This window comes from Haliotis rufescens, unplaced genomic scaffold (genome assembly GCF_023055435.1).
Source record: "Haliotis rufescens isolate VD_foot unplaced genomic scaffold, xgHalRufe1.0.p SCAF_15, whole genome shotgun sequence".
Classification (NCBI taxonomy): Eukaryota; Metazoa; Mollusca; class Gastropoda; order Lepetellida; family Haliotidae; genus Haliotis; species Haliotis rufescens.
In genome coordinates, this window is record NW_025963835.1 from 2,920,959 (window position 1) to 2,947,118 (window position 26,160).

Below are 26,160 nucleotides of genomic sequence, written 5' to 3' on the forward strand. Positions count from 1 at the left end.
AATGCTGTCTTCTTGTTTTTAACAACCCAAATATCAAATGGTCAGCCCCTTTAATCTTCTGAAATGGGTGCTACATGTGTTTGGGCTAGTAGATGTAAAAGATTTGGCACAGCTTCTATTGCACTGAAACTTTTTTGATACAAACAGCTGAAATACCATATTCAGTAGGGCTGGGACGAGTCAAAATTTCCTATTCGGGACCCACCCCATTATTACCTGACCCTACCTGGGTACCCGCTGTTGGTCTCAAGGGATAGGTACAAATGTCCGATTGGGAATAGTTTGACCGTAGCCCTGGCAAAATGTATTTAGATACACGTATTAAACGATGTCGTGCATTCATTTAAGTTGACTGAAGTTTTATCTCTATTCAAACGTATAAAGTAAGAAGGAATGCGTGCATAGTCAGAAAGAAATGCGAATATTAGTCACTTATAGTGCAATCGTGGGAGTTCTAGATAACTTGTGCTATATAACAATATATCACGTGACTATCCACGGGTCCGGGTAGTACTGTGGGTACCCGGGTCCTACCCAGGAACCACCTGACCCGAGTACCCGAGTTGCCCTAATGTTCAGTATAAAGTTTCTTCAAACTTTACCTTTCTTTGTAGGTGCCAAGTCCAACTTTGTCGCCTCAATCACCAACAGCTGAAGTGATCAAACACGATACTACTGACACCGCCCTCACTGGCAGGGAAACTCCACAGAGTGCAGATACTGCTGAGCCCAAGGAACTGATCCTCATCCCTGCAGGATCTCTCACTCGCACCACCACCAAGGAGAAGTCTGGTTGGTTCGGGGGCAAGGACTCTAAGGGAGCAAAGTCGGGGCTGAAGGGTGACAAGAAGAAGTCGGATAAGCAGAGGAAGGTGTCTGAGGACAGTGTACAGGATGGGCCCGTGAATGGTTCTGGGAGTGTGAGTGACAGGACGGACGATACCAGGAGTGTGTCCAGTATCTCCAGCGAGCAGGAGTTGGAGAAATACAACCAGTCTGAAACCGACTCCTTCCTGAAATCTTTGCCTCCTGTTAAATCAGTTGACATGAGTCAGTTTGTGCAGCATAGACACTCGCCTCCTGTGAAGGAAACCTCTTTTAAACCTGTACATAATGCAACAAGTCCTGCCCAACAAGCCAAAGTCACATCCTCGGATTCGGGAGTGGACATGGATGTTAGTTCCCTTTTGCAACATCCGCTTACATCTACACCTTATGCAATTCCAGTGAACAAACCGCAAATATTTGTTCCTCAAATCGGCCCGTTGTTTCCAAAGACAGAGCAGGTTGTGTACAATACTAGCTCACTGCTTCAGCGTCCTGTGAAGACAAGCAAATACGGTGATGCAAGTCCAGCTATGAAGAAGCAGCTGGATGAGGTCCTGAGAGAGAAGGCCAAGCTGGAAGGACAGCTGGAGGTGCTGACACATGAGGCTCAGTCCACACTCCAGGAGAGAGCTGAGTTACAAGCCCAGCTGGCCTCTCTAAGACTCAAGATTTTGTCTCACAAAGGGGGAGAGCATGATCCAGAAAAAGAGTCCCTTAAGCATGAGGTTAATATGCTGAAGAAGTCACGAGAAACCTTGGAGCAGTCAGCAAGAGAGATTCAAAAACTCCTAGAGGAGAAAATCGAAGAAAGTAAAATCTCCCATGAAGAACTTCAAATGACTCAGGAGGCTCATGACAAGCTGCAGCTCAGAATGAAAGATCTGAGAGATGATATCATGTCTAAAGGAGTAGCAGTACAGGCCCTGAAGAACAAGGTAGCTGAGCTGTATGTTGAAGTGCAAAACGGACTACAGGTTAAAGTGGAGTTTGAAAATGAGACAAAATCTGCCAAAAGTGATCTTGTGTCTCTTCTGAAGACGAAGGAATGGTACCAGCAGCAGCTACAATTAGCTCATGATGTCAGGTCACAGCTCCAGAAGGAGTTGACTATACTACAAGCCCAGAGTGTCAGCCAGGGAACAATTGTTGAGAGGTTGAAAACAGACAATGCTAGGCTAAGGGTGCAGCTGACTGATGCTCAGCACAGAGCTCTGAAACAGAAAGAGATGCTGGCCAAGCATCTTGAAACAATTGAATCTGACATGATGGAACGTGAGGCTGCTTTCCAGGAGATTCAGAGAGAGAGGGCAATGATTGAGGATACTTTCAATACACAAATTACCTCAGCTGAAGATGAAAGGTCGAGACTGACTCTTCTCATGCAAATTAACAATGACCTGCAAGCCAGGCTGGACAAGGCTCAGGAAGACCTGAAGAAGAAGCATGGGCAGATATTTGCCATGGAGAATGAACAGATGGAGTTGATGAAGAAGATGACTCTATCCCAGGAAACACTGATGGAGAAGGAGAAGGAGCTTGAGGATGTGAATCAGAAGCTGATTGAAGTTGAGGCTCAACTGAAGGCCTTCCAGGCAGAGATCACACGGAAGGACAAGGAGATCCTTCAGCTGAGGGAGGAGAAGGCATCAGCAGAGATCTTGTACCAGGCTGTGAAGGAGGAGAAGACGGTGGTGGATGAAGCCTTGGGGAAACTTCAGAAGGATATGTTCAAGGTGGAGAAGAGCTTCAAGATGATGAAGAGTGAACTCAGTATGAAGCTGGCTGAGTTAGAGAAGGTGAACTCAGACAAGTCTCAACTTCAGAGGGAGCTGGAGACAATGAGGAAGGATCTCAATATAAAAAACCGTAGCTATGACTCAATGCATAAGGATTATAATGGTAAGTCAACTCAGGTGCAACAGTTAGAGATTCACAAGAACTCTTTGGAGAGTGATGTGAAAATGTTGAAGGAACAGTTAGCTGCGATTCTGTCAACTCAGGATACGAGTGTGACCGAGAGAAATGCATTGATTATGGAGCTTTCAGAAACAAAACAAAGGCTAGAGGCAGCAAATCAACAAGGCACAGTGAAGGTGGACAGTGTCAGTGTGCAGCAGAGTAGTGCTAGTGTTGTGTCGGATGAGAGGTACGAGGAAATCTCCAAGGAGAACCAGGCTGTCAATGACAGATTAGCAGAATCAGAACAGAGGCGAGAGCTTGAGAGAGAGAAACACAGTGAGCACAGTGAACAGCTTAATAACGACCTCACCTCTCTGAAGGAAGAGTTGACGAGAAGGCAGGAGGCGTTTGAGGAAAATGTTGAGACGCTGAGTTCCCGCCTACGTGAGGTGATGTCCGAGAAGGAGAAGGTGCAGACAGAGCTGGAGATGATGCAGAGAAAATTTGAGATCAGTTCCATTGAACAGCAGGACCAGATGAGGACAGAGCTACAGGTAGGTGATGCTGCATGGATATAAGAGGATGCGCTTCTTAAACATGTGTGGGGCATAGCAGTGCACTGTTCAGAGTTGCATCCTTACTTGTACCATTATCTGCTGATACTGGGTTTGAGGCCAAGCATCACCCAGATGATGGTCCTGGGTGTGTCAGCACCATAACTGTTCTTGTGAGTTTGACCCATTTTGTAAATACGTATTGTCTGTGCTACATTGCACATTAGCCTTCCATACTGTTCACTCACTCAAATTGGTATGAATATTATATATTGCCTGTAGGTTTGCTAGGAGAGTCAAGACATTTACACATTAAAAATTTACCAACCTATATTGTTTTTGCAATATCTTGTGTAGAGTCTTGGCAATCTCAGGAAGCAGGTGTAAGGATCTCAGAAAGCTGATGGTGGGTGATCTCAGGGAGCAGGTGCTGGGGTATATCAGGAAGTAGGTGTAGGAATCTCAGGAAAGCAGTGGTTGAGGATCTCAGGAAGCAGGTGCTTGAGGGGGTGGGGATCTCAGGAAGGAGGTGGTTAGGGATCTCAGGAAGCAGGTGCTGGAGGATCTCAGGAGGCAAGTGGTTGGGGATGTCAGGAGACAGGTGGTTGGGGATCTCAGGAAGCAGGTGCTGGGGAATCTCAGGAGGCAGGTGCTGGGGGATCTCAGGAAGCAGGTGCTGGGGGATCTCAGAAAATAGGTGTTGGGGGATCTCAGGAAGCAGGTGCTGGGGGATCTCAGAAAATAGGTGTTGGGGGATCTCAGGAGGCAGGTGCTGGGGAATCTCAGGAAGCAGTTGCTGGGGGATCTCAGGAAGCAGTTGCTGGGGGATCTCAGGCGGCAGGTGCTGGGGGATCTCAGGAAGCAGGTGCTGGGGATCTCAGGCGGCAGGTGCTGGGGATCTCAGGCGGCAGGTGCTGGGGGATCTCAGGAGGCAGGTGCTAGGGGATCTCCGGAAGCAGGTGCTGGGGGATCTCAGGAAGCAGATGGTGGCAATCTCAGGGGGTGGGGGCAGGTTGTGGGGGATCTCAGGAAGCAGGTGCTTGGGGATCTTAGGAAGCAGGTGCTGGGGGATCAGGAACTATAGTATCTACCTTATGCTAACAACATGTACATCTCGAGACATAGACTGGCAGCTGAGTTTTGTGTTGCCTGCTTCACTTGTGATAGCCTCATGTGGAACTTGAACATTAATTTTCAAACCAGAGTCTGGCCAGTGAGTTGGCAACATCCCGCCTATCACAGCAAGAACTTCACAGTCAACTCATAGCTCTACAACATGCCAAGGAGACAGAAGTTGCCACACTGAGGCAGGAGTTGTCTGCCCTTGAAGCTGCTCTCCAGCAGGAGAGGGAGGAAGAGAGTGAGAGGGAGAAGACTGACGAACTGAACCAGCAGCTGTCCCTGGAGCTGGAGAAGGAGCGAGGCAGATTGGCAGGTTTGTGGAGGGATGATGATATACAGGTTATCACATGACCATCACATCCATTTACAATTGCTTCCTCTCATTATCTTATGCGGATGTGTTTTTCATTTGTTTTCTATTTTCATTATCAGGCTCTGAAAGATAGGGATTATTGAAGGATTTAACCCTAATTATTTTATTTGGGTATCCAGGGACTCAAGCCTTTAATAGTAGAGATCTCAGGTAAAAGGTGTGGTTTAATATCGCGTCCAAGATTATTGCACTTTTATAGCGACATGCATGCTGTTTTTACTAGTCCTGACTAATAAGGATTTTCTAGTGTGAGCTGACTCAAATACCATGTCACGGTTTAACATGAGTACCTGACTCAAACACAGTATACTGACACAGAGCCAACCAGTGCTTGTTTTATCCCCTTAATGTCGAACGCCAGGCAGTGTAACAAGTACCATTTCTTAACGTCTTTTGGTATGGCGCGGCCAGGTATCAAACCCCTGACTTTCCGCTCTCCGGACAGAGGCTCTACAACTAGACCACGGAGACAGACTGTCCCAGTCCCAGGTCTTCGAGTTATTTGTATGTATTTGTAAGCGGATGTGTTTGTTGCAGGTTTAGTGCAGAACAACAGTTCCTTGAAGCAGCATGTGTCTCAGCTGGAGGAGGCCCTGGCCCGGAGAGAGTCATCCCTGGTGGAGGTCCACGCCCAGCTGAGCGATGCCATGGCTGGACAGGACACCGTCCAGCAGGACTACCTCCGCCGTATCCAGGGTCTCGAGGACCTCCTTCAGAAGGAGAAGGATGGCCAGAGGGACCTCAGGAAGCAGGTGGGTAGAAGTGGGGAACAGGTGGATAGAACGGAATATCTCAGGAAGCAGGTGGGTAGAAGTGGGGAACAGGTGGATAGAAGTGGAGTATCTCAGGAAGCAGGTTGGTAGATGTGGTGACTTGGGGATGCAGGTGGGTAGAAGTGGGGGACCTCAGGAAGCAGGTTGGTAGAAGTGGGGGACCTCAGGAAGCAGGTGGGTAGAAGTGGGGGACCTCAGGAAGCAGGTGGGTAGAAGTGGGGAACCTCTGATAGCAGGTTGGTAGAAGTGGGAGACCTCAGGTAGCAGGTGGGTAGAGGTGGGAGACCTCAGGAAGCAGGTTTGTAGAAGTGGGAGACCTCAGGTAGCAGGTGGGTAGAAGTGGGAGACCTCAGGTAGCAGGTGGGTAGAGGTGTGGAACCTCGGGAAGCAGGTGGGTAGAAGTGGGGGACCTCAGGAAGCAGGTGGGTAGAGGTGTAGGATCTCAGGAAGCAGGTGGGGGGACCTCGGGAAGCAGGTGGGTAGAAGTGGGGGACCTCAGGTAGCAGGTGGGTAGAAGTGGGAGACCTCGGGAAGCAGGTGGGTAGAAGTGGGGGACCTCAGGTAGCAGGTGGGTAGAGGTGGGTAGAAGTGGGAGACCTCAGGTAGCAGGTGGGTAGAAGTGGGGGACCTCAGGTAGCAGGTGGGTAGAGGTGGGTAGAAGTGGGGGACCTCAGGTAGCAGGTGGGTAGAGGTGGGAGACCTCAGGTAGCAGGTAGGTAGAAGTGGGAGACCTCAGGTAGCAGGTGGGTAGAAGTGGGAGACCTCAGGTAGCAGGTGGGTAGAGGTGTGGAACCTCGGGAAGCAGGTGGGTAGAAGGGGGGGACCTCAGGAAGCAGGTGGGTAGAGGTGTAGGATCTCAGGAAGCAGGTGGGGGGACCTCGGGAAGCAGGTGGCTAGAAGTGGGAGACCTCAGGTAGCAGGTGGGTAGAAGTGGGGGACCTCAGGTAGCAGGTTGGTAGAAGTGGGAGACCTCAGGTAGCAGGTGGGTAGAAGTGGGGGACCTCAGGTAGCAGGTGGGTAGAAGTGGGGGACCTCAGGTAGCAGGTGGGTAGAAGTGGGGAACCTCAGGAAGCAGGTGGGTAGAAGTGGGGAACCTCAGGTAGCAGGTGGGTAGAAGTGGGGAACCTCAGGTAGCAGGTGGGTAGAAGTGGGAGACCTCGGGAAGCAGGTGGGTAGAAGTGGGAGACCTCAGGTAGCAGGTGGGTAGAAGTGGGAGACCTCAGGTAGCAGGTGGGTAGAAGTGGGGGACCTCAGGTAGCAGGTGGGTAGAAGTGGGGGACCTCAGGTAGCAGGTGGGTAGAAGTGGGAGACCTCAGGAAGCAGGTGGGTAGAAGTGGGAGACCTCAGGTAGCAGGTGGGTAGAAGTGGGAGACCTCAGGTAGCAGGTGGGTAGAAGTGGGAGACCTCATGAAGCAGGTGGGTAGAGGTGGGAGACCTCAGGTGGGTAGAAGTGGGAGACCTCAGGTAGCAGGTGGGTAGAAGTGGGGAACCTCAGGTAGCAGGTGGGTAGAAGTGGGGAACCTCAGGTAGCAGGTGGGTAGAAGTGGGGGACCTCAGGTAGCAGGTGGGTAGAAGTGGGAGACCTCGGGAAGCAGGTGGGTAGAAGTGGGAGACCTCAGGTAGCAGGTGGGTAGAAGTGGGGGACCTCAGGAAGCAGGTGGGTAGAGGTGGGGAACCTCAGGTAGCAGGTGGGTAGAAGTGGGGGACCTCAGGTAGCAGGTGGGTAGAAGTGGGGGACCTCAGGTAGCAGGTGGGTAGAAGTGGGAGACCTCAGGAAGCAGGTGGGTAGAAGTGGGAGACCTCAGGAAGCAGGTGGGTAGAGGTGTGGAACCTCAGGAAGCAGGTGGGTAGAAGTGGGGGACCTCAGGAAGCAGGTGGGTAGAAGTGGGGGACCTCAGGTAGCAGGTGGGTAGAAGTGGGGGACCTCAGGTAGCAGGTGGGTAGAGGTGTGGAACCTCGGGAAGCAGGTTGGTAGAAGTGGGGGACCTCAGGAAGCAGGTGGGTAGAGGTGTAGGATCTCAGGAAGCAGGTTCGGGGGACCTCAGGAAGCAGGTGGCTAGAAGTGGGAGACCTCAGGTAGCAGGTGGGTAGAGGTGTGGAACCTCGGGAAGCAGGTGGGTAGAGGTGGGGGACCTCAGGAAGCAGGTGGGTAGAGGTGTAGGATCTCAGGAAGCAGGTTCGGGGGACCTCAGGAAGCAGGTGGCTAGAAGTGGGAGACCTCAGGTAGCAGGTGGGTAGAGGTGGGGGACCTCAGGAAGCAGGTGGGTAGAGGTGTAGGATCTCAGGAAGCAGGTGGGGGGACCTCAGGAAGCAGGTGGGTAGAGGTAGGATCTCAGGAAGCAGGTGGGGGACCTCAGGAAGCAGGAGGGGGACCTCAGGAAGCAGGTGGGTAGAGGTAGGATCTCAGGAAGCAGGTGGGTGACCTCGGGAAGCAGGTGGGGGGACCTCAGGAAGCAGGTGGGTAGAGGTGGGTGAGCTCAGGAAGCAGGTTGGTAGAAGTGGGGGACCTCAGATAGCAGGTAGGTAGAGGGGTGGTACCTCGGGAAACAGGTTGGTAGAGGGGGAGGATCTCAGGAAGCAGGTGGGTAGAGGTGGGGTACCTTGGGAAGCAGTTGGATAGAGGAACACAGTTATTTGTTTTTTGGCATGTTTTATTCATTTTCAACCAACTTTCACAAATGTTTTGTTCCTTCCTGCCTGGTCGTTTGCCAGTAATGTATGAATGTTCAGAGTTGGAAGCAAGTAGCCTTTCTGTTCCTTATTTCTCCCCAACAGGAAGTTAATTAACATCTGTTCTTAATAAATTCTTCATGTTTATAAATATTCTTTAAATAAAATCAGTAGTTAACAGATTGTTCTGTACCACAGATCGGGACAAAGATATCCGAGAACAAGCGTCTGAAGAAACAGTCAGAAGCTTCCAAGCAGGACCAGGAGCAGTTGCGACAGGACGTACAGACCCGGGATGCAACGCTGAACCAGCTGCAGGCTGACCTGGACTCCAGCAGACAGACGGCGTTGAGCCACCAGGCCCAGGTGACCAGCCTTGCGTCGACCAACAAGGGGCTGGAGCAGGAGCTGGAGAGGGTGAGGCGGGATCTTGCGGACAACATCGCGCGCAACCCGCTCATCATGGAGCAGATTCAGGTAGGAGATGCATGAAGAGTGGCTGTTGCTCAAGGTGTTTTGTCAACAATGTGAAGCAGGGATGCCGATAATCTTAAGTGTGTGAGTGAGTGAGTGAGTATGATTTTACGCCGCTTTTAGCAATATTCCAGCAGCATCATGGCGGGGTACACCAGAAATGGGCTTCACGCATTGTACCCATGTCGGGAATTGAACCCGGGTCTTCTGCGTGACGAGCGATCGCTTTAACCACTAGGCTACCCGACCGCCCCCCATAATCTTGAGACTAACGTCGAATTCCCATTTATGATGGCAAAGCTGAATGGGAGCAGCCAGTACATTCTTTTAACGATGATGCTATGTCATTGCATGACCTCATACTATATATGACAGAAAGAATGCATGTTTCTATAGGGCTGCGAAAAAAATAGCACACTGACATGTAGATATTATTATGTTTTCTAACAGTATGTCCAAGTGTGGTTAAAATATTTTAGTAAGCTAAATACTGTTTATATTACTTACATGTAACATCACAATCAAATGGCATCACTAATCTCGGCCACTGAAGCTGGTCAGGTGTACTCTTTACACGCAAGAATCTGCTTTTTACTGATTATAAACTGAGAGAGTTGGGGGCGATCGGGTAGCCTAGTGGTTTAAGTGTTTGCTTGTCACGCCGAAGACCCGGGTTCGAATCCCGACATGGGTACAATGTGTGAGGCCCATTTCTGGTGTCCCCCGCCGTAATATTGCCGAAATATTGCTAAAAGCGGCGTAAAACCAAACTCACTCACTCACTCACTCACTGAGAAAGTTGGAAGAATGATGTAAAATGCACTTATTCTAATCCTTGTTTTCAAAATTTTCTTGGGGGGACATGCCCCCCAAAAAACCTAGATTGGTGATGTTCCTCCAAAAACCAGTTTGGTTGTTCTCATGTCTGATTACTATACAGAACCCTCGTTTTGCCTGCAAGGACTCTTGAAACTAGTAATTGGGGGTCCTGTGGACACCAAGTTTTGTAGGTGAAAGAGAAATGGTGACTCTGTTGCCTGGCCAGTGACATGCATGTTGTGTTGCAGTCCCTGCAGTGGCAGCTGCAGCAGAAGGCGGTGGAGGTGGACCAGCTGCAGGAACAGCTGCGACTGGCGGAGCTCCGGCAGCACACGGAGCTGGACAGCATGCGGAAGACCCTGCAGGTGGGTACAGGCAGCAGCATCACTCTACATTGACTATGGTCAAAATAGATGTCATTACATGCAGCAACTCCTGAATAAATAACCCTCCCCAGGCCTCAAAGTTGCGACTAAAACGGTCGCAAATGTGACCTAACTTTCAGTTTGTCTACTGTCTAAAATTCAGAGGTAGCCAAATGACTGTCTTGAAAATTTTTATTGCTGCTCATTTGTAGACACAAAAATAAACGTGTCTGCTACTAAGTTTACTCGCGAATAATTCCTCCTACAGTCAATGAACCAAAAAACAATACTCAAGTACAGTTTCCACTAATATACAATTCCAAGATTAATTCTGTGACTTGTACATATAATAGTTATTTGATAAAAGATCATTTCAAATGCTTTTGGCTACCTACCATAGTGGCTTGACTTCTTAATTTTACCACTGGCTACCTGGAAAAAACCCACTTGTAGCCATATTTACTTGGTAAATATTTAAACTTTGAGGCCTGCTCCCTCTCTTGCCTGTATCCCAGTATTTCTAATTCAGAATCGGTTAGACCTATGTTCAATCATGTACAAGTGTGATTCCAGGTTAGAATTGGTCCCCAGCAACCTATACTTGTTGTACAAGGTAACGTAATGGATCAGGTGTCAGACTCGGATCAGAATCGACCCCTCAATACCCTTGTAAGAGGGGGCACGGGTAGCCCAATCGTCTAAGGCGCTGCGATTCGCTGTGCAGAGTTGCGTCCCTTGGGCACGCCAGAAACCTATGATTGTGGGTTCAAATCCCGGTTTGCCCCAATTATGTTTCTAGGTTTGTCAGCACCATACCCCTGCTCGTGGGTTTCACCAAAGTGATAAACGTCTTAGACCTGCATCACTTCGGGCTTTCCTCCCACATTAAGCTGACATGCCGTGATATAACTGGAATAATGTTAAAAGCGGCGTTAAACCCAACTCACTCACACACCCTTGTAAGAGGAAACAAAAATTTGGATGAAATGGTCACAATGGCTACTCAGTAGGAACTTATTGATCATGCACCGTGTTACCGAGATGTTTATTGATGCACAAACTGGATTTGTTAAAATGGAGCTGTGGCATTGCTGCTGATGGTGTTAAATGTCACTGCCTCATGTGTGTCATCTTGTGCAGGAAAAGCAGGAAGAGATTGACACCCTGAAGGCGGAGATGGCAGCCATTAGGAAGGACAAGCTGAGTCAGAAGACCCGAGTCACGGAACTCCGGAGTGCCCTCAAGTCATCTGTGCAGCACCATAAGGTTAGGGAGAGTTCAAATTAAGACCGCGCTTTGTTAGCATTTTAATTTTGGGGAGTTGTTGGATTCATAAACCAACTTTTGAGATTAGTCTGGCCAGTTGTGAAAATGTGAAAAGTAAAACCAACTCAGCCATGTTAACAATGGTTCTAAACCTAGTGCTGTGATGGAGCTTCAGATTATGTCAAGTGGACTGCTTTTGGGCTCATTTTGGTATCTACAATGGAGTACTCTTTGCAGTAATTATGGCTGAATTGTAACTTTAACTGTAAAACCCCTGAAAGGTTGATTTTGTCAGATAGAAACTTACACGCCTGTAAACTCCCCAAACCCCAATATCAAGGAATTATGATTTTCTTTCCACCATCAATTTCTGACTAAAATCCTGATAAATTCTTACTATTTATAATATGTTTCTAGTTTTATGATTCTACTCCAAGTTCATGTTTCTGTTTATCAGATGTGTGTTTTATCATTCATCAGTTGAATTTGTCAGTTGTGCTGATATTCTGATATACAGAGGTTGGACTTCTAGCCTAGATACTCATGCTTGTGATAACTACATATCTGCAGCTTGCAAAGAAGATCATTTCGAAGAAAAAAGAGCTGCAGATGGGGGCAGGTGATGGGCTAGTTACATCCAGCGGCGAGGACAAGGGGACGCAGGTCAACTTTGACATCCCCCTCCCCCTCCCGGCCCCGTCCTTTGACCTGGAGGCTGTGGAGAGACTCCTGCAGGACACGTCAGTGAAGGCCCTGGAAAGCAAGTGAGTCACGTCCACTCCAGCACCATCTCATTACAATCAGAGAATTTACTCCAATACTAGGGCTGTAACATTGAACCGATACCTACGATTTTGTCAATACTAAGGTTTGTTTGTTTGTTGTTTAATGCCGCACTTAGCAGTATTACAGCTATATGGTGGCGGTCCGTAAATAATCGAGTCTGGACCAGACAATCCAGTGATTGATGTCATGATATAGATCCACGCAATTGGGCTAGATGACATGCATCAACCAAGTCAGCAAGCCTGACCACCCGATCCCATTAGTCACCTCTTACGACAAGCATAATCACCTCCTACAGCAACTATGGGTTGCTGAAGACCTATTCTACCCCGGATCTTCACGGTTATCGATAATAAGTTAACAGCGATGCTTGAATAGTCAGCTTAAGGTGTGATACACTACCGTATATCGCTGTGTATAAGGCGAGTTTTTCGTACCTAAAATAAGGGGGCTAAGAAGGGGGGTCGTCTTATACACGGAGTCGAAGATCTAACATTTTTTTCCCACTGGCGATGTCAACCGGCGTCCGATAGCCAGCCCAGCATTTGACAATATAACTTCGCATTTCGTCCTCAATAACTGTTCCAATAACTATTTCCATACATAAACATGATTTGTATCTCTTTCCCTTGAATAAAGTTTAATAATTTCTGCAAATAAAGTTGAAATGACCCTCGCCTCGATGCAGATTGACACGGTAAAACAATCAACATCCGCGAGTGGTCGAGCCGGAAGTACCGGTAAGCATTTGCATATTGCACATGTGACCTAACATGTGATAACCGGTGTAGAAAAAAAACAACGCAAGATAAACATATTTTTATTGCATATATAAGGTTTGTGTGCGCACTTGTAATGTGTGCGAAATACGCATCAGTCGGAAAGCGCACGTTAAATCTCTAAAGTAACTAACTAACTTCTGATGTCCGTGTGCGAAATACGCTACAGTCGGAAAGCGCACGTTAATCTTCTATATCAGTCAGACTTGTGATATGTTTCATTCCCGGTCGCCTTATACACGGAGTATAGGATTTTGGGTTGATTTTTAAGGCGTGTACAGGGGGGTCGTCTTATACGTGGGGTCGCCTTATACACAGCGATATACGGTATATAGAGAACAAGAAGTGATGCAGGTCAGCCTCTCATAATGGCAGAAGTAGCACAGCGCCACCTCTAACTATAAGCATGGTGAACAATGAGATGTGGTGGTAATAGTTGACATACCTGCTGCATTGAAGTCTACAGTTAATTTTGGGTTTGAAAGTCCTCAAACCGAAAAAAGGCTGGTATTTCCGCTATTTTATCATTTCTTACTAATTGTTGTTTCTTTCTTTGTTTATTTAACACCTCACTCAGCAATGTTCCAGCTATATTGTCTGTAATAATCAAGTCTGGACCAGACAACATGGACAATCCAGTAATTGATATCATGGGTGTCAATCCACACAATTGGGATACAATGACATGTATAAACCAAGTTGGCGAGCCTGACCACCCAAGCTCATTAGTTGCCTACTACGATTGCTGAAGACCTATTCTAACCCAGAATCTTCACGGGTCTGCCCAAGACTATATATACTCTAGTAGTAGTATGCCATAATATAGCCAGAAGATACCCAACAGTAGCTAAAATATTCGCTCAGTCATCATTTTAATAGCAGATTTTGTGTATTGATGGTTACAATAGTACTGGATATCAGTAATAGTTGCTGTGATGATGTGACTGTAGCCAGTTGTCTCCCTTGTACAGACCCCTGGACAACCTTCAGACCTGTCTGAGCTCGCTGAGGTCAGAGATCTCCGGACTGCAGAGGCAGATGGACGTCCACACCACCACGGTCCACACCTCAAACAAAAGCTGGAGGTATGTGGGGGATCGATTTTGGCAGGGTGTCCGTTGTTCTAAATGTTCTAAATGTGACGCACACCTTGATGATAAACGAGAACATTCCAGTCTGTGACATCTGTCACTAGTTCAAAGCGGAAGGTCGGGGATTTGATCCCCGGCCGCGTCATGCCATCAAAAATTAAAAGATGATTCTTTTTATTACCCTGTCTGGTGCTCGGCATTAAGGGGCTTCAACAATGGATGGCCAGCACAGAGTCAGTATACTGTGTCTGAGTGGGGTATTCAAGTTAAACTGCGGCATGGTATCTCAGTGGGATAGCACTGTGAAGTCCGGACAAGTACAATGAGCCACACACACACATACACGTGCATGCACGTTACTATGTACGTTACTTTGTAAGTGCAATAATCTGGGACGCAAAGTTAAACTCCATTTCACCGCCATCATCTCAAAACCTCAAAGACATTTTCATGATTTTATCTATAAAATACACCAGTCTGAAAATGATGTTAAGAGCTAAGAGTGGGCTGGTAGACTCAAAAGTATTTGGCACAGACTTGCTAAATGAAAACTTGACACTTATGATGTTAATGAAACATGTCCATCAGCAAAGGAAATGTACCGGAGCTCAATTGTAACCATGGTAACATGTAAAAGTAGACTTGAGTCAAATAACAGACCCGTATTTTGGGGCATTGATACATGACATGATGACAAGATACTCATATTGTGTCACAGTGTTGCGACACACTGAACTCGCCATGTATTGTTTCACTCCCATCAGATGGACGGACCAACAAGTTTAGAAAATCATTGTATCCATCTTGTTGAGAGAGCATTTTCTTGGAGAGAGGCAGGTTGGTGGTTCGATCCCCGGCTGCATTGTATCAAAAGATGTTAATAGATGGTACTTGTTTTTACCTTGCCTGGCGCTCAGCATTAAGGGGCTGAAACAAGGACTGGTCAGCACAGTCAGTATAATGGGTCTGTGTGGAAAATTCATGTTCAATAGTCCCAAGGTATCACAGTGAGCTAGCACTTTAAAACTTTGGTCCGGACTAGTACAAGCAGCCGCATGTACGAGGCAGTATGAGTTGAATAATCCTAAATGCATTAAAACCTGTTTCACCTCACCTTTGTTTCTGACTAGTATGATTTTCATTTGCATTACAGGAGCATCGAGTCCGAAGTCAATGAGCTCCGAGAGGTCGTGAAGACAGTAGCCAACACAACCCTAGCAGCAACAACAGCGACAACATCCAACGCCGCGGACGTTGTCCAGACACAGTCAGATGTTGTGGACATTTAGATCAGCACACATAGTGCCAACTGACACCACTCCTGTTGCCAGGGTTTCAGTGTAGGTGACCCAGATGCACCACAGAATCTCATAGCGTGATGTAGCTATCTACGTCAGTGCTCACCACACCATCGTTGTTAAAATTTGTTGAAATTCACAAAATGGGAGTGATGCAGATTTTAACGGCTCTGAATTTGAAAGTTGGGTGACATTGTGTGAGAGTGAATGTAAGGAGTGACAGATTATCCCTAGCTACTTTCATTGTGCCCTGAAATCATCTTTTGATGTCCGTTTATATGGGTTACAAGCTTGTACATAGCAGTCATGTATGGGGAGTAGCAGTGTGTTGGAGTCATCACGGGGTGAGTTCAAACCATGCTTTTAACAAGGTGACAGATATGTGTATATATTTATTTATTTAATGACGTTCAGAAGCATGTTGGTTTTGTCTTGTAACATCTGTTGTTGTCAGTTGTGGCGCTTAAGTGTTGCAGCTACTGTGAAAGGATGGGTACCGCTACTGTGAAAGGATGGGTACCGCTACTGTGAAAGGATGGGTACCGCTACTGTGAAAGGATGGGTACCGCTACTGTGAAAGGATGGGTACCGCTAGTAGCAAGCTTACTTCTGGGAAGGATGCAATGGATGCATTCTGTGCAAATTCAAGTTTTGATGTTCTAATTTGTGCCATGCTGGAAACTGAGACTTTGATTTTAATAGTTATTCAATAATTCACGAACCCAGTGGTGGCTTGGTCACGTGGTAACCCCAGACAAGTCATGCAAATGATACTTTCCATGTCTGATAATTCAAGTTCTATTATTCAAATCAATCTTAGATGATTATCCTAGATACACAATTTCAAAATAGGCAACTATTACAACAAATACTGACCCTGGTCACTTTGTCATCATTGTACCTGAACAGCTAGTGACGTGTACAGAAACGACCCTGACTTCTTAATATAGCTGGCCATGGTCTGGACAAAAGGTGATAAAAAAACTTGAATTGTAAAGTAATCATCAGCATCAACATCAGCATCATCAACGTCATCAGCATCTTCAGCATCTTCATATGTCATAGCAGAAAATTGTGTTTTTCCTGTCAAACGTTATTTGTGTCTTCTTCAGTGAAGACTAAGGATGAAATATTTTGTGAATCTGACTACAGTGAAACATTGTTCATCTGGGTCTCGTTCCACAAAGTGATCTTAGGGGTAGGACTATCGTAAGCCTATGCTAAACTATAGAAGTTGCGATCATCTTAGCACAGATCGCTTTTTGGAACAGACCCTTGTATTTTTACTGTTAGGAAAATGTCTATGTGTACGAAGGACATAGCGATAGCAATGATTCTTTTATTTTAAAATTTGTTTCTTGGGGCGATACCAGGTGAACGGTACAATCAATCAGTGATCGTTAAACTTGAGCAAATGATGTAGATTTTACATTCCAAATTCAAGACATGTGGGGCACAAGGTGACCAAGTCATCAAAGGCATTGAAAATGTTGGTGTGCAGAGAAAGCCAGAATTCTGTGAGCATGAGTTGGAATTCTAGATACACCCTGACAGTGATTCATGGATTGTCAGCACCTGCTCATGATCATGGGTTTCACCGTTATCTGTGTGTCTGCAACAACCGAGGAACGGAACACAGGAAGTGAAGTGCAAGAAACATGAAGCCATTGTTGTTATTTGGACTTCAGTAAATTGTTATCCAAATTTTACAGCTGATGGAATGAGGCCCTTTTTTTAGTCAAAATGAGCCCAACTCTGCATCATCACCTGACTTTGAGACTGTGTGTGGAGGAGAGGAATGCATGGCTATGGTACATATTGCTAGGGCTGGGACAAGTCCAAATATACTACCCAGGTGCCTGACCCTCTATTACCCAACCCTCCCCAGGTTCCCGCTTGTGGTCTCATGAGTTGGGTATGAAATGTCCGATTAGGAACTGTTAACCAGAACCCTGGCAAAAAGTATTTTGAAACATGTATAAAACAATCTTATCATGCATATGCCAAAGTTGACTGAAGTTTTATCTTGACTCAAATGGATAAAAGTCAGAAAGAATGCGTACATAATCAGAAAGAAATGCAAACATAAGCGACTTTTTTGTTATTGTAATTAAACAATATAACGCATAACTAACCACGGGACCGGGTAGTACCTTGGGTACTGGGTCCTTCTTAGGACCCACCCGAGTATCCGAGGTACCCATCCCAGCCCAGCCCTACATGGTATACACCATGTCATGAGAGGAACATTACAGTCCGTGGGATGTAAGCTGAGTACTCATTGGTTGAGCACAGTTTCCCCCCCGAGCCAGGCCTTGCTTGACTTGTTGGTTAAAAATAGCGACTGCTCTGCAAATGGACAGATGATGGAGGAACATGGTGTGTACAAACTTGTGAAGTGCTGACAATGATGGCTGTGGTTTCAGCTTCCTGTCTGTGTGTCACTATCACGCTGTTGACATGAATTGTATAAATATTGTCCTGGGAGTACAAGAACACCAACAATCAAAGACACCTGGTGCCATTGTGTAGTCAGTCAAGCATTGGTTCCTTGTTCTGATTCATTCGTAGCTCTAGCTTTTATAAATCCCTGCAATTGCTAGAAGATGAATATTCACCAAGGCCAAACATGTTCCAAGTGTGATATCCCCAAAAGTGAAATTGAAATCCATTTATATCCCACTTTGTGTGTGTAATAATTTCAGTGCTGTGAAATTAAGATTTTGTTGAAAATGCACGTGATCATGGATTGTTTTAGTATGTTTCTGTTACCATGGTTACAACCAATTGAATGCTATTGTGATATTTTTGTGTATTACTCTGAAGTATGAACTTTACCTTTCTTTACTCAGCATTAAATTTGTAACTCGGCTACTTATGAATATGTTGCTTTTGAGAGCTACAAAATCCTAGTGTACTCACTTCAGGGCATATTTTTTTTTGGCTACAGAAGAACATTGTTAGAACCAACTTGGACATAACAATATTAAGAACTGGGCCCAAATCCTATGTTTACTAAAGCATATAAAATTCAGACAGAAACAACTTGATGATGAAATCTGCATTATTTATAAATTTGTGATCTTTCGGGGAACCTCTTGTTTAAGCGGCTTTTCAGTCAGTTTCCACTACTCTCTGTGTGAATTCAATTAGAGCATTTCAGACCTGTTTTCAATGACTTTTGTTATCACAGAAGTGCAAGCCTACCCTAAGAAAGACTTAACGACTTGTGTATATTCATGGCAATTGTATTTATTTAATTTTGGTAACACACAAACTCCAGAAGCCAGGAATCCGTAAAACACTCACAGGTCGGTGACCTCAGTACACAGGGCATACAAAGTTATTAACATGATTAATGTGCTTTTCCGTGACCAAGTATGTGAAAAACAAGGTTCTTGGACAATTACAAATCCACATTTTCAAGAGGCCACCCTGACTGATTATTAATGATAAATTTCTTCTTGCTTGCTTCTCAATGCAGGTGAGCAAATCATATCGAACTGACCAATAAGCTTGAAGAAGAAATGATACTATTTTCTTTCAACTACTATGTAAGCACAATCACCAATACTTCACAAGTATGGAGGAATGAAGTGTTAACAAACCCGTGAAGTATTGACGATGTGTAAAGCGAGAACCAGTCCATGTTGGAAGTATCCTTTAACATTGCTTGCTTTGTGACTTTACTATTGTGCATATAAGCTATCTGCTTGATCTGTATGTCTGTGATTATTGCTCTGTGATTGTGGAGTGATTAATTAATGTAGTTGTTAATTTGTCCGTGTTGTGTAAGATACGTCTGCTGATCATGACGGGAATTCTTGTTGAGTTTTGTTGATAAATATTTTGATACACTGTACATAAACCTTATGAAAACCATGTACATGTATGACAACTATGCACTGTGTGTATCTCCAGCACAAAGAGGATGGTTATTTCTTAAACAGAGCTGCAGCTGGAGTTTTGTCATCATGGATTATTCTGTAATTATTCCGTAATGCTTTCATATGGCCTTCAGACATGACTTTGTAAGAGATGTACCTTGAGTATTTTTTGGTTTTAGTTGTTTTTGTTCAGCATAATGAGTTTACTTTCTTATTTATATCCCTCATCCTTCTCCCTTATGATATACTTGCTTGGTGGGTAGTGGGACCAGAATGACTGATAGGGTCAGTCTCGATCGGTTTGCCATCGAAATGTACCCTGGGTATCTAACGATATCGTCAAGTTGTACCTTGATTTCTTTTGCCGTATCGTTTTGTACCACGACCATACCTAAGTGTACCCTGATTTTGGAAATCTTATCATCGTCTATATCGTAAATGAATTCCTGATCGGTTTATGGCATTCAACAACATGGCCGCCGCTCCCACCAGAATTTCTCAAGAACTTGGATCTGGAGACGGAAATTATTATTTGTGAAATTAAATTAAATAACACAGTTAGCTCTAAGTTTTTTTTTATCAGGAAATATGGCCATGACATTTATATACATAGATGATTTTAGAAATAAGAAATTGTATGTTATATTCTTTCACTTTCTGTCAACATTACCCTTGTACAAAGAGTTATCTCCCCTTATACCGTAAAGTGGGTTGATGTTGCCCATGCTGCTGAAAGAGAACAAGAATTGGGGTACACTTAGATATGGCTTGGGTGCAATACGGCAACGGACATCTGGGTACAACTCGATGTATAGCTTTGTACCCAGGGTACATTTCCATGGTAATCCGGACGAGGGTGACGCTATCAGCATGTTTGTCTCCATGACCTTCATCCAGCTAGGCTTCCGACCACATTAACCAGACACTCTGTGATGTTACTGTGAAACTGTTAAACTGGCATCTGACCCATCTCACTCACTAATTCACATTGGTCGCCTGTATTTGGCTGAAATTATATGTCATGTACTTTATGAACTTAGCCTTTGAGAATGTTGGGCCTTGGTGGCCCAGCCATCTAAAGCACTACAATTTGCTGCGAAGAGTGATGTCCCTTAGGCATGCCAGAAACCTATATTAATCATGGGTTCGAATCTCACATTCAACCTGACTATAGTTTCAATGCCCGTGGGTTTCATCAAAGTGCTAAACATCTGAGACCTGCATCAATTTGGGATTTCCTCCCACATCAAGCTAACGCACCCTGATTGAACTAAAATACCGTACCACGTTTAGCTAAACCCATCTCACTCACCTTAGAATAGAGTGAGTTAGTGAGTATGGTTTTATGGCGCTTTTAGCAATAATCCAGCTATATCATGGCGGGGGACACCAGAAATGGGCTTCACACATTGTACCCATGTTGGGATTCAAACCCGGGTCTTTAGCATGACGAGCGAATGCTTTAACCACTAGGCTAGCCGACCGCGCCCCTTAGAATAGAATTTAAAGTGCAACATAAAAGGATATTTTGATACTGATAAGAGAGAAAGCATCCTCAGTTTTCTACTTTAATTGATATGTTTGATATCAAAAGACACTGTTTGGATTCTCTGTACATATTGACATGGGTTTATCATGGAATAACAGCAATATCTCAAGTTGTAAATATCACTAATATATTTTTTGTGTTCCCAAGAAGGATTTCCTGAAGATTGTCACAAATAACTAATTCAGGTCAACATATATACATCAAAATAGTAATCAGACTATGCTGTTAGTGTTCCTGGTGGCTTTGTAAGGACACAGGATGGTTACAATGGTAGGCAGATTTTCTCTTGTCTGTCGGGACACTAGTGATTACGTTTTGGGAAAGGCAATGACAATTAATGCAAATGTTTTTCATCATTGTATTTGTCATTTGAAACATGCAGTGTGAACAAATCCGTTGAGGTTCATCAATGAATTTCTATTTTGACTGGTAAGAAATTGGTTTTTATGGTAGTTCTATGAATTTCTTAATTGTCTGGATTTTAACTGAAGAGTTATCTGTCCTTGCCAGAGCTATGCTGCCATGGTTGCCAATGAATTTGTTTTTTGCTTTCTGAGGAAAAAAAGGGGAGAATGCCTGGTGACATGGTTATTTAGAAATAAGGTACTCATATACTACCCCTGTACATACTTTTCTTCATGTCTGTCGGGAGAAGAGGTTTCATGGACTTGGAAAAATTTCACTGGAAAGGGTAAATGTTTTGAGGTACATGGTACATGGTACATGGTACAATGATAGAAGCTGATTCTTGGTCTTCACCAATACTTCATGGCCTTTATGTACTCAGTTCCTCTCATTGTCAATACTTCAGTCAAATAGTTTATTCATGTGACCTAGCCCGTCACGTTCATAGGCCGTGGAGATATGGTCACAATCGGTTATACCACGGTTGGCAGTGATCAAAATTTACCTCGCACTGGTTCTTTGACATATCACAGGGACTGCGGTTTGTGTAATCATATATATCTGTAAATATCAAAACATTATCTGTTATCTGAGGGGAAGTTGCATTCATCATCAGTCGAGCTGTACTGTTGAAACTTTCATTGTATTCACTTCATGCCTCTACATTTCATCTTGTAATTTTCACTGCTTGTGTTACAAAAATGTCAATTACTTCACTTATGTTGTGTTCCAAGTTATTTTTCATCTATTTCATCATAGGGCAAAGTAATTAACCAGGTGGGGCTACATCTAACCAAGATGTCTAGAAATTCAGTTATTTCAGGATCAAACATCCATTTAAAATATTTCCTGTTCCTACCTACATGGATCCTTCATGTTGGCAAGGATTGGTTTTCATAGAGTAGCTGGGCACCATTATCCTACTTGTCACTTCAATTCATTGTGTAGAGTTGCATCCCTTAGCCATGCCAGGATGTGCTGATTGAGGTTGGAATCCAAAATTTCCCTGACTGTGGTCTTTGGTCGCTGTCATAAGAGGGGACTAACGGGTGGTCAGACTTGCTGACGAGGTTGTTGCATGCCATCGTATCCCAAATGCGTGGATCGATGCTCATGTCAGTCACTGGATTGTCTGGTCCAGATTCGATTATTTTTGACCGCTGTCATATAGCTGGAATATTGCTGAGTGCGGCATAAAACAACAACAAACAAACAAAATCTTTGGTTTGCACTATTCTCATGTGTTTCACCACTAATACATCAATGACCTTGTGACCCTGTGCTGTCACTGACATAGTGGTCAAACTGGGCCTGTACTTGTTGTAGGAGGCAGCCGCAGGTCCACGGTGATTGCATGGGATGTTGTTCATAATATCAATCACTGGTTTGTCTTAACCACTCATTTATTTCCTTCCGACCATTTTATAGGTGGGTGTTAAAAATCGTAAGATCATAGAGATGTATAGCTGAAACCAATTATTTATATACTATATTGACAAATGTATTTATATTTTTTTTAGATATGTAATTAATTCATTTTTGCTAGGGAGTTAAAACAAGATAATATATTCTTAAATGTCTTTCCCAAATTTCTATTTTTCATTTGTATTATACCTGATAGTAAAATAAATCTTGCTTTAAGACAGCTTTTAAGAAATGATTGCTTACACATTCCAGAAAATTATTCTTAAATAAGAAATTATTACAAAGAACAAAGGTGTATTGTGTTTACTAATTTCTTCATAACATTGATAGATGACGTAAACTTTGTACCTAGATGAGGTAATTTGTCCATTAATAAAGGAGAGAAAAAGTAGACCATGGGTTACTAGTTTTAATGATGCTAAAGAAAATGATTTTTCTTGTAGGACTGTTGGAATGAATGGTGACACTTGTCAAATATTCTCTTCAACAGAGGGGTACCAGTATCTACGATTTGTTTTGTGGGAAAACATCTATATACATGTTTATGTTTTAGTTGCAATCGATCATATAATAAACTAACTTACTGGGTTTGCTGACAATATTAGAACATATAACAAGACCATTTTCCACTAATCCTATTTATATAACAGCTATAAGTAAAGTACAGCATTATGTAGCAGAAAGCAGATCTAGTCAGATGACGCAATGTGTACTTTGTAAACTTTTGTTCCTTTAATTTGTGAAAACAACGTCATGGATTTCCATTTTACAGTGTAAGCATTGTTTATAGCGCACATATTTTGCAGGTGCAATTATCACCTCTCACCATAGTACTGTAATCTACTGCTCCTGATATAATCAGCATTGATACAATAAAACCTTAGGCCTTACACCTAATAATAACAGTAAGATTGTTTTGATAATAATAATAATAATAATATCGCCAAACATTTGGAATTGCCTGAATGCAGACATCTTTTGTTTAATACTTGAAAAGAAAAACAAAACAGTTCAAAACACATGTCAAATTCAAGTTATTATTAAGAGGACCAGAACAGGGATGACTTTTTATTTCCACACACCGACTTCAATTAAGTCTCAAAGCACCCCCCCAAATATCCTGTTGAAACACTATTTTTTATTTCGACCTTCAAACCAAATGTTTAGGTAATAAAATCTGGCCAAAGGAAACTATAGAATATATATTTATTTGCAAACATTAACATACAGCCTGATTGTGGAAACTTATTTTTTGTTGAACATTTCTGATATGACTACACCAGCTGCAATATTTTGTTTACACCCTATGTAAGTCTTCAATATATCTTTTAATATATAGGCAATGACAACAACAGTATTTGGGTATGTTTTTTCCATCCTCTGTTTGTTTGAAATGAATCCAGAGTTATTTTACTCCAATAACCATACCAACAAACATGACTTGAGGGTCATGGAATAATTTTACTGTTTTCAAATCAAAAGGTGCCTGTCCAATAGTTGCACTTTGGTAATAAATGCCCCAAACTAAAAATATATCTTTTGATTTTATATTTATCGCTATATATGCAATTAGTGAGGATTCCTTTTTAATGTTGTCATGAAGAGTAAACAAAATACCTCATGTGACAGGACCCATTTGTCGAGTGGGCTGCGATTCTCAATGTAGGATCTGTTGAGAGCGACGTTAAACCCAACTCACTCACTCACTCACTCACTCACTCACTCACTCTTAATATGAGTATAAGGTAGGTGTAAGTTAATCATTAGATTTTCAATCATCTTTTCCTTAAAAGGTGGGAGGAAGTTTACTTTTGATTTCTTCCAAAGAAAGACCTTCATCCATGGCACACTGAACACATTTACTTTGGCAATGGAGTGAAACAAATAAACTTTTGTAGAAATAAGGTTGGAGTGATAATGCAAGGGATATTTTATGTTGTCTTGAATAAGAACTGGCTCTTTTGAAAAGCCAGCAAAGAATAGATGTACTCTTAATACAACTGTTACCATGGTTATAGGATCCTTTTTTGATATTTTGGCATAATGAGTAATTTTACAGTTAGATCTCTGAAGAAGGTCCTAGTACCTTTCATTTCTTTGGGAAAGTAGTTGGGCCATCAGTGGAACAAAAACAGTACATTTCAAGAGCTTTGCAATCACAGATCATCAGTTAAACAGTGCCTTAAAGCCATGTGTTGCTTCTGCAGTGTTTAGTTGTGAAGTTGGATTTTGTTGATTACATACTATATGTGGTTAAGTGATCATCTGTAAGTGGACTTGGTGTGTGCCCTTGGAGCTCTACACCAGTCCACATGCAGACCCAGGAGGTGTGCATTTCCTGTGTTCCTAAGATACTGTTTTAAAATATGAAAAGTCTAAATGTGGATTTTCACCCATAAGGTTCCTTATCTCATGGTTGGTCACTTATAATAAAACTACTAAGTCATTTGGTCAAACATAACTAGTAACTGACTAATTTGGGGCAAAAGAAATTCAAACAGTTTTCTGAATTATGTGCTAGCAGTTTACAAGTACACCAATACATTTTATTAAAAGCTGTATCTGTGCTTGTGCATGAAAATGCAAAGAATGACATGTACAGTTCTTGTCAACCAAGGTTAAGTTCCAGCTAAGTTAAACTGTTTTGTGTTGGGGCTCCATGTGAGTCCGTATACAGTAATACCTTGCTCCGTATTGGTGAGAGGCTTGACCCTTCAGTGGTCACTGTCCACAGGGTCATCGCCCAACAGATTCTGCACCATTTTCCTTCATCTTTTGTTTGTTGGTTTTATTATTGTAGATGCTATTTTTAGTTGATTTACTTGTTGACATGTGGGATAAACATGATTGGAAAATAAAAGCATGACTATCTACCTTTGTATTGTTATATTTGAAAGTTTCAAAATCATTTAAATAGGTCGGAAGTCTTACCATTAATGGTGGCTTGTGTAGGTGCTTTAGTTGTGGAAATATACCTGTAACAAAAACCTATGGAAGCCCATCAGACCTATATAATTCCTTTATTCTTGAAAATTCAAGATACAAGTTTATTTTCAAGATGCTCATACGAAGATCTATCGGATTCTGATGCCGTGCAATAGCAATGTTAAAACATTTGACGTAATACTTAATGTTCCCCGCATGGGCTTGAAATTTCACCCTAGTACCTTGAAATTTGAATTTTCAAATGAGCGTCATCAATTTTCATTGAAAAATACAAAATAATCTGACCGCTAAAAAAGAAAAAGGTGAACCTGGTAGATGCCTACCGTCTGAGACGTCTGGCCTACCTGAAGAGAAGGGGTGCGTCCCTATGGTTCTCTACCAGAAGCAAACGTAGCACATGGGGTGCCTTACCCCCATCGTCCCGCGGCAAGGGAGTTAACTGACTATAAAAGTCCAGTTTCCACACCCTTGCCGAACTAGGCTGGAATTATGGAGTTCTATTTTACTCACCTGTTGTCCTGAAAAGGTAAAATGTTCTCTTGCCGAACCTGGTCGCTACTCGCCGTCTGAGTGGTGTGCCCCAGTGCTACGCTATGCCTCTCTCTACCAGAAGCAACCACGAGCCATGTGGTCCATACCCCTAATATTCACAAACCTGTGCAATCGTCAGCCAACCTGAAGAGACGACGAAAGGAATTTGGCACCAACAGACGAGACGAACCACATGCGTCGAGGGCGGTGAGAACTTAAGCCAATGTATTCTGGCTTTAGCGTAACATGTTAAAATGGGACCTCACACGAAAGCCACGGAAACCAAATACTTGGACTCAATCAAGTTGGAAGCTGGGAGC

General features: G+C 43.7%; 1 protein-coding gene across 3 annotated transcripts in view; it reads left to right on the forward strand.

Moving 5' to 3' along the window:
* The window catches only part of LOC124134934 (golgin subfamily A member 3-like), a 46,483-nt gene extending 21,249 nt beyond the window's left edge, over nt 1-25,234 (forward strand). For all 3 annotated transcript variants that reach the window (XM_046500039.2, XM_046500038.2, XM_048396035.1), the window contains 9 exons: nt 615-3,281; nt 4,485-4,716; nt 5,314-5,528; nt 8,418-8,696; nt 9,761-9,877; nt 11,018-11,143; nt 11,714-11,907; nt 13,680-13,793; nt 14,953-25,234. In XM_046500039.2, coding sequence (XP_046355995.2) covers nt 615-3,281; nt 4,485-4,716; nt 5,314-5,528; nt 8,418-8,696; nt 9,761-9,877; nt 11,018-11,143; nt 11,714-11,907; nt 13,680-13,793; nt 14,953-15,088 — 4,080 coding nt within the window. In that variant the 3' untranslated portion in view covers nt 15,089-25,234. The remainder of the gene's footprint in view (nt 1-614; nt 3,282-4,484; nt 4,717-5,313; nt 5,529-8,417; nt 8,697-9,760; nt 9,878-11,017; nt 11,144-11,713; nt 11,908-13,679; nt 13,794-14,952) is intronic.
* The last annotated feature ends 926 nt before the right edge of the window (nt 25,235-26,160 follow it).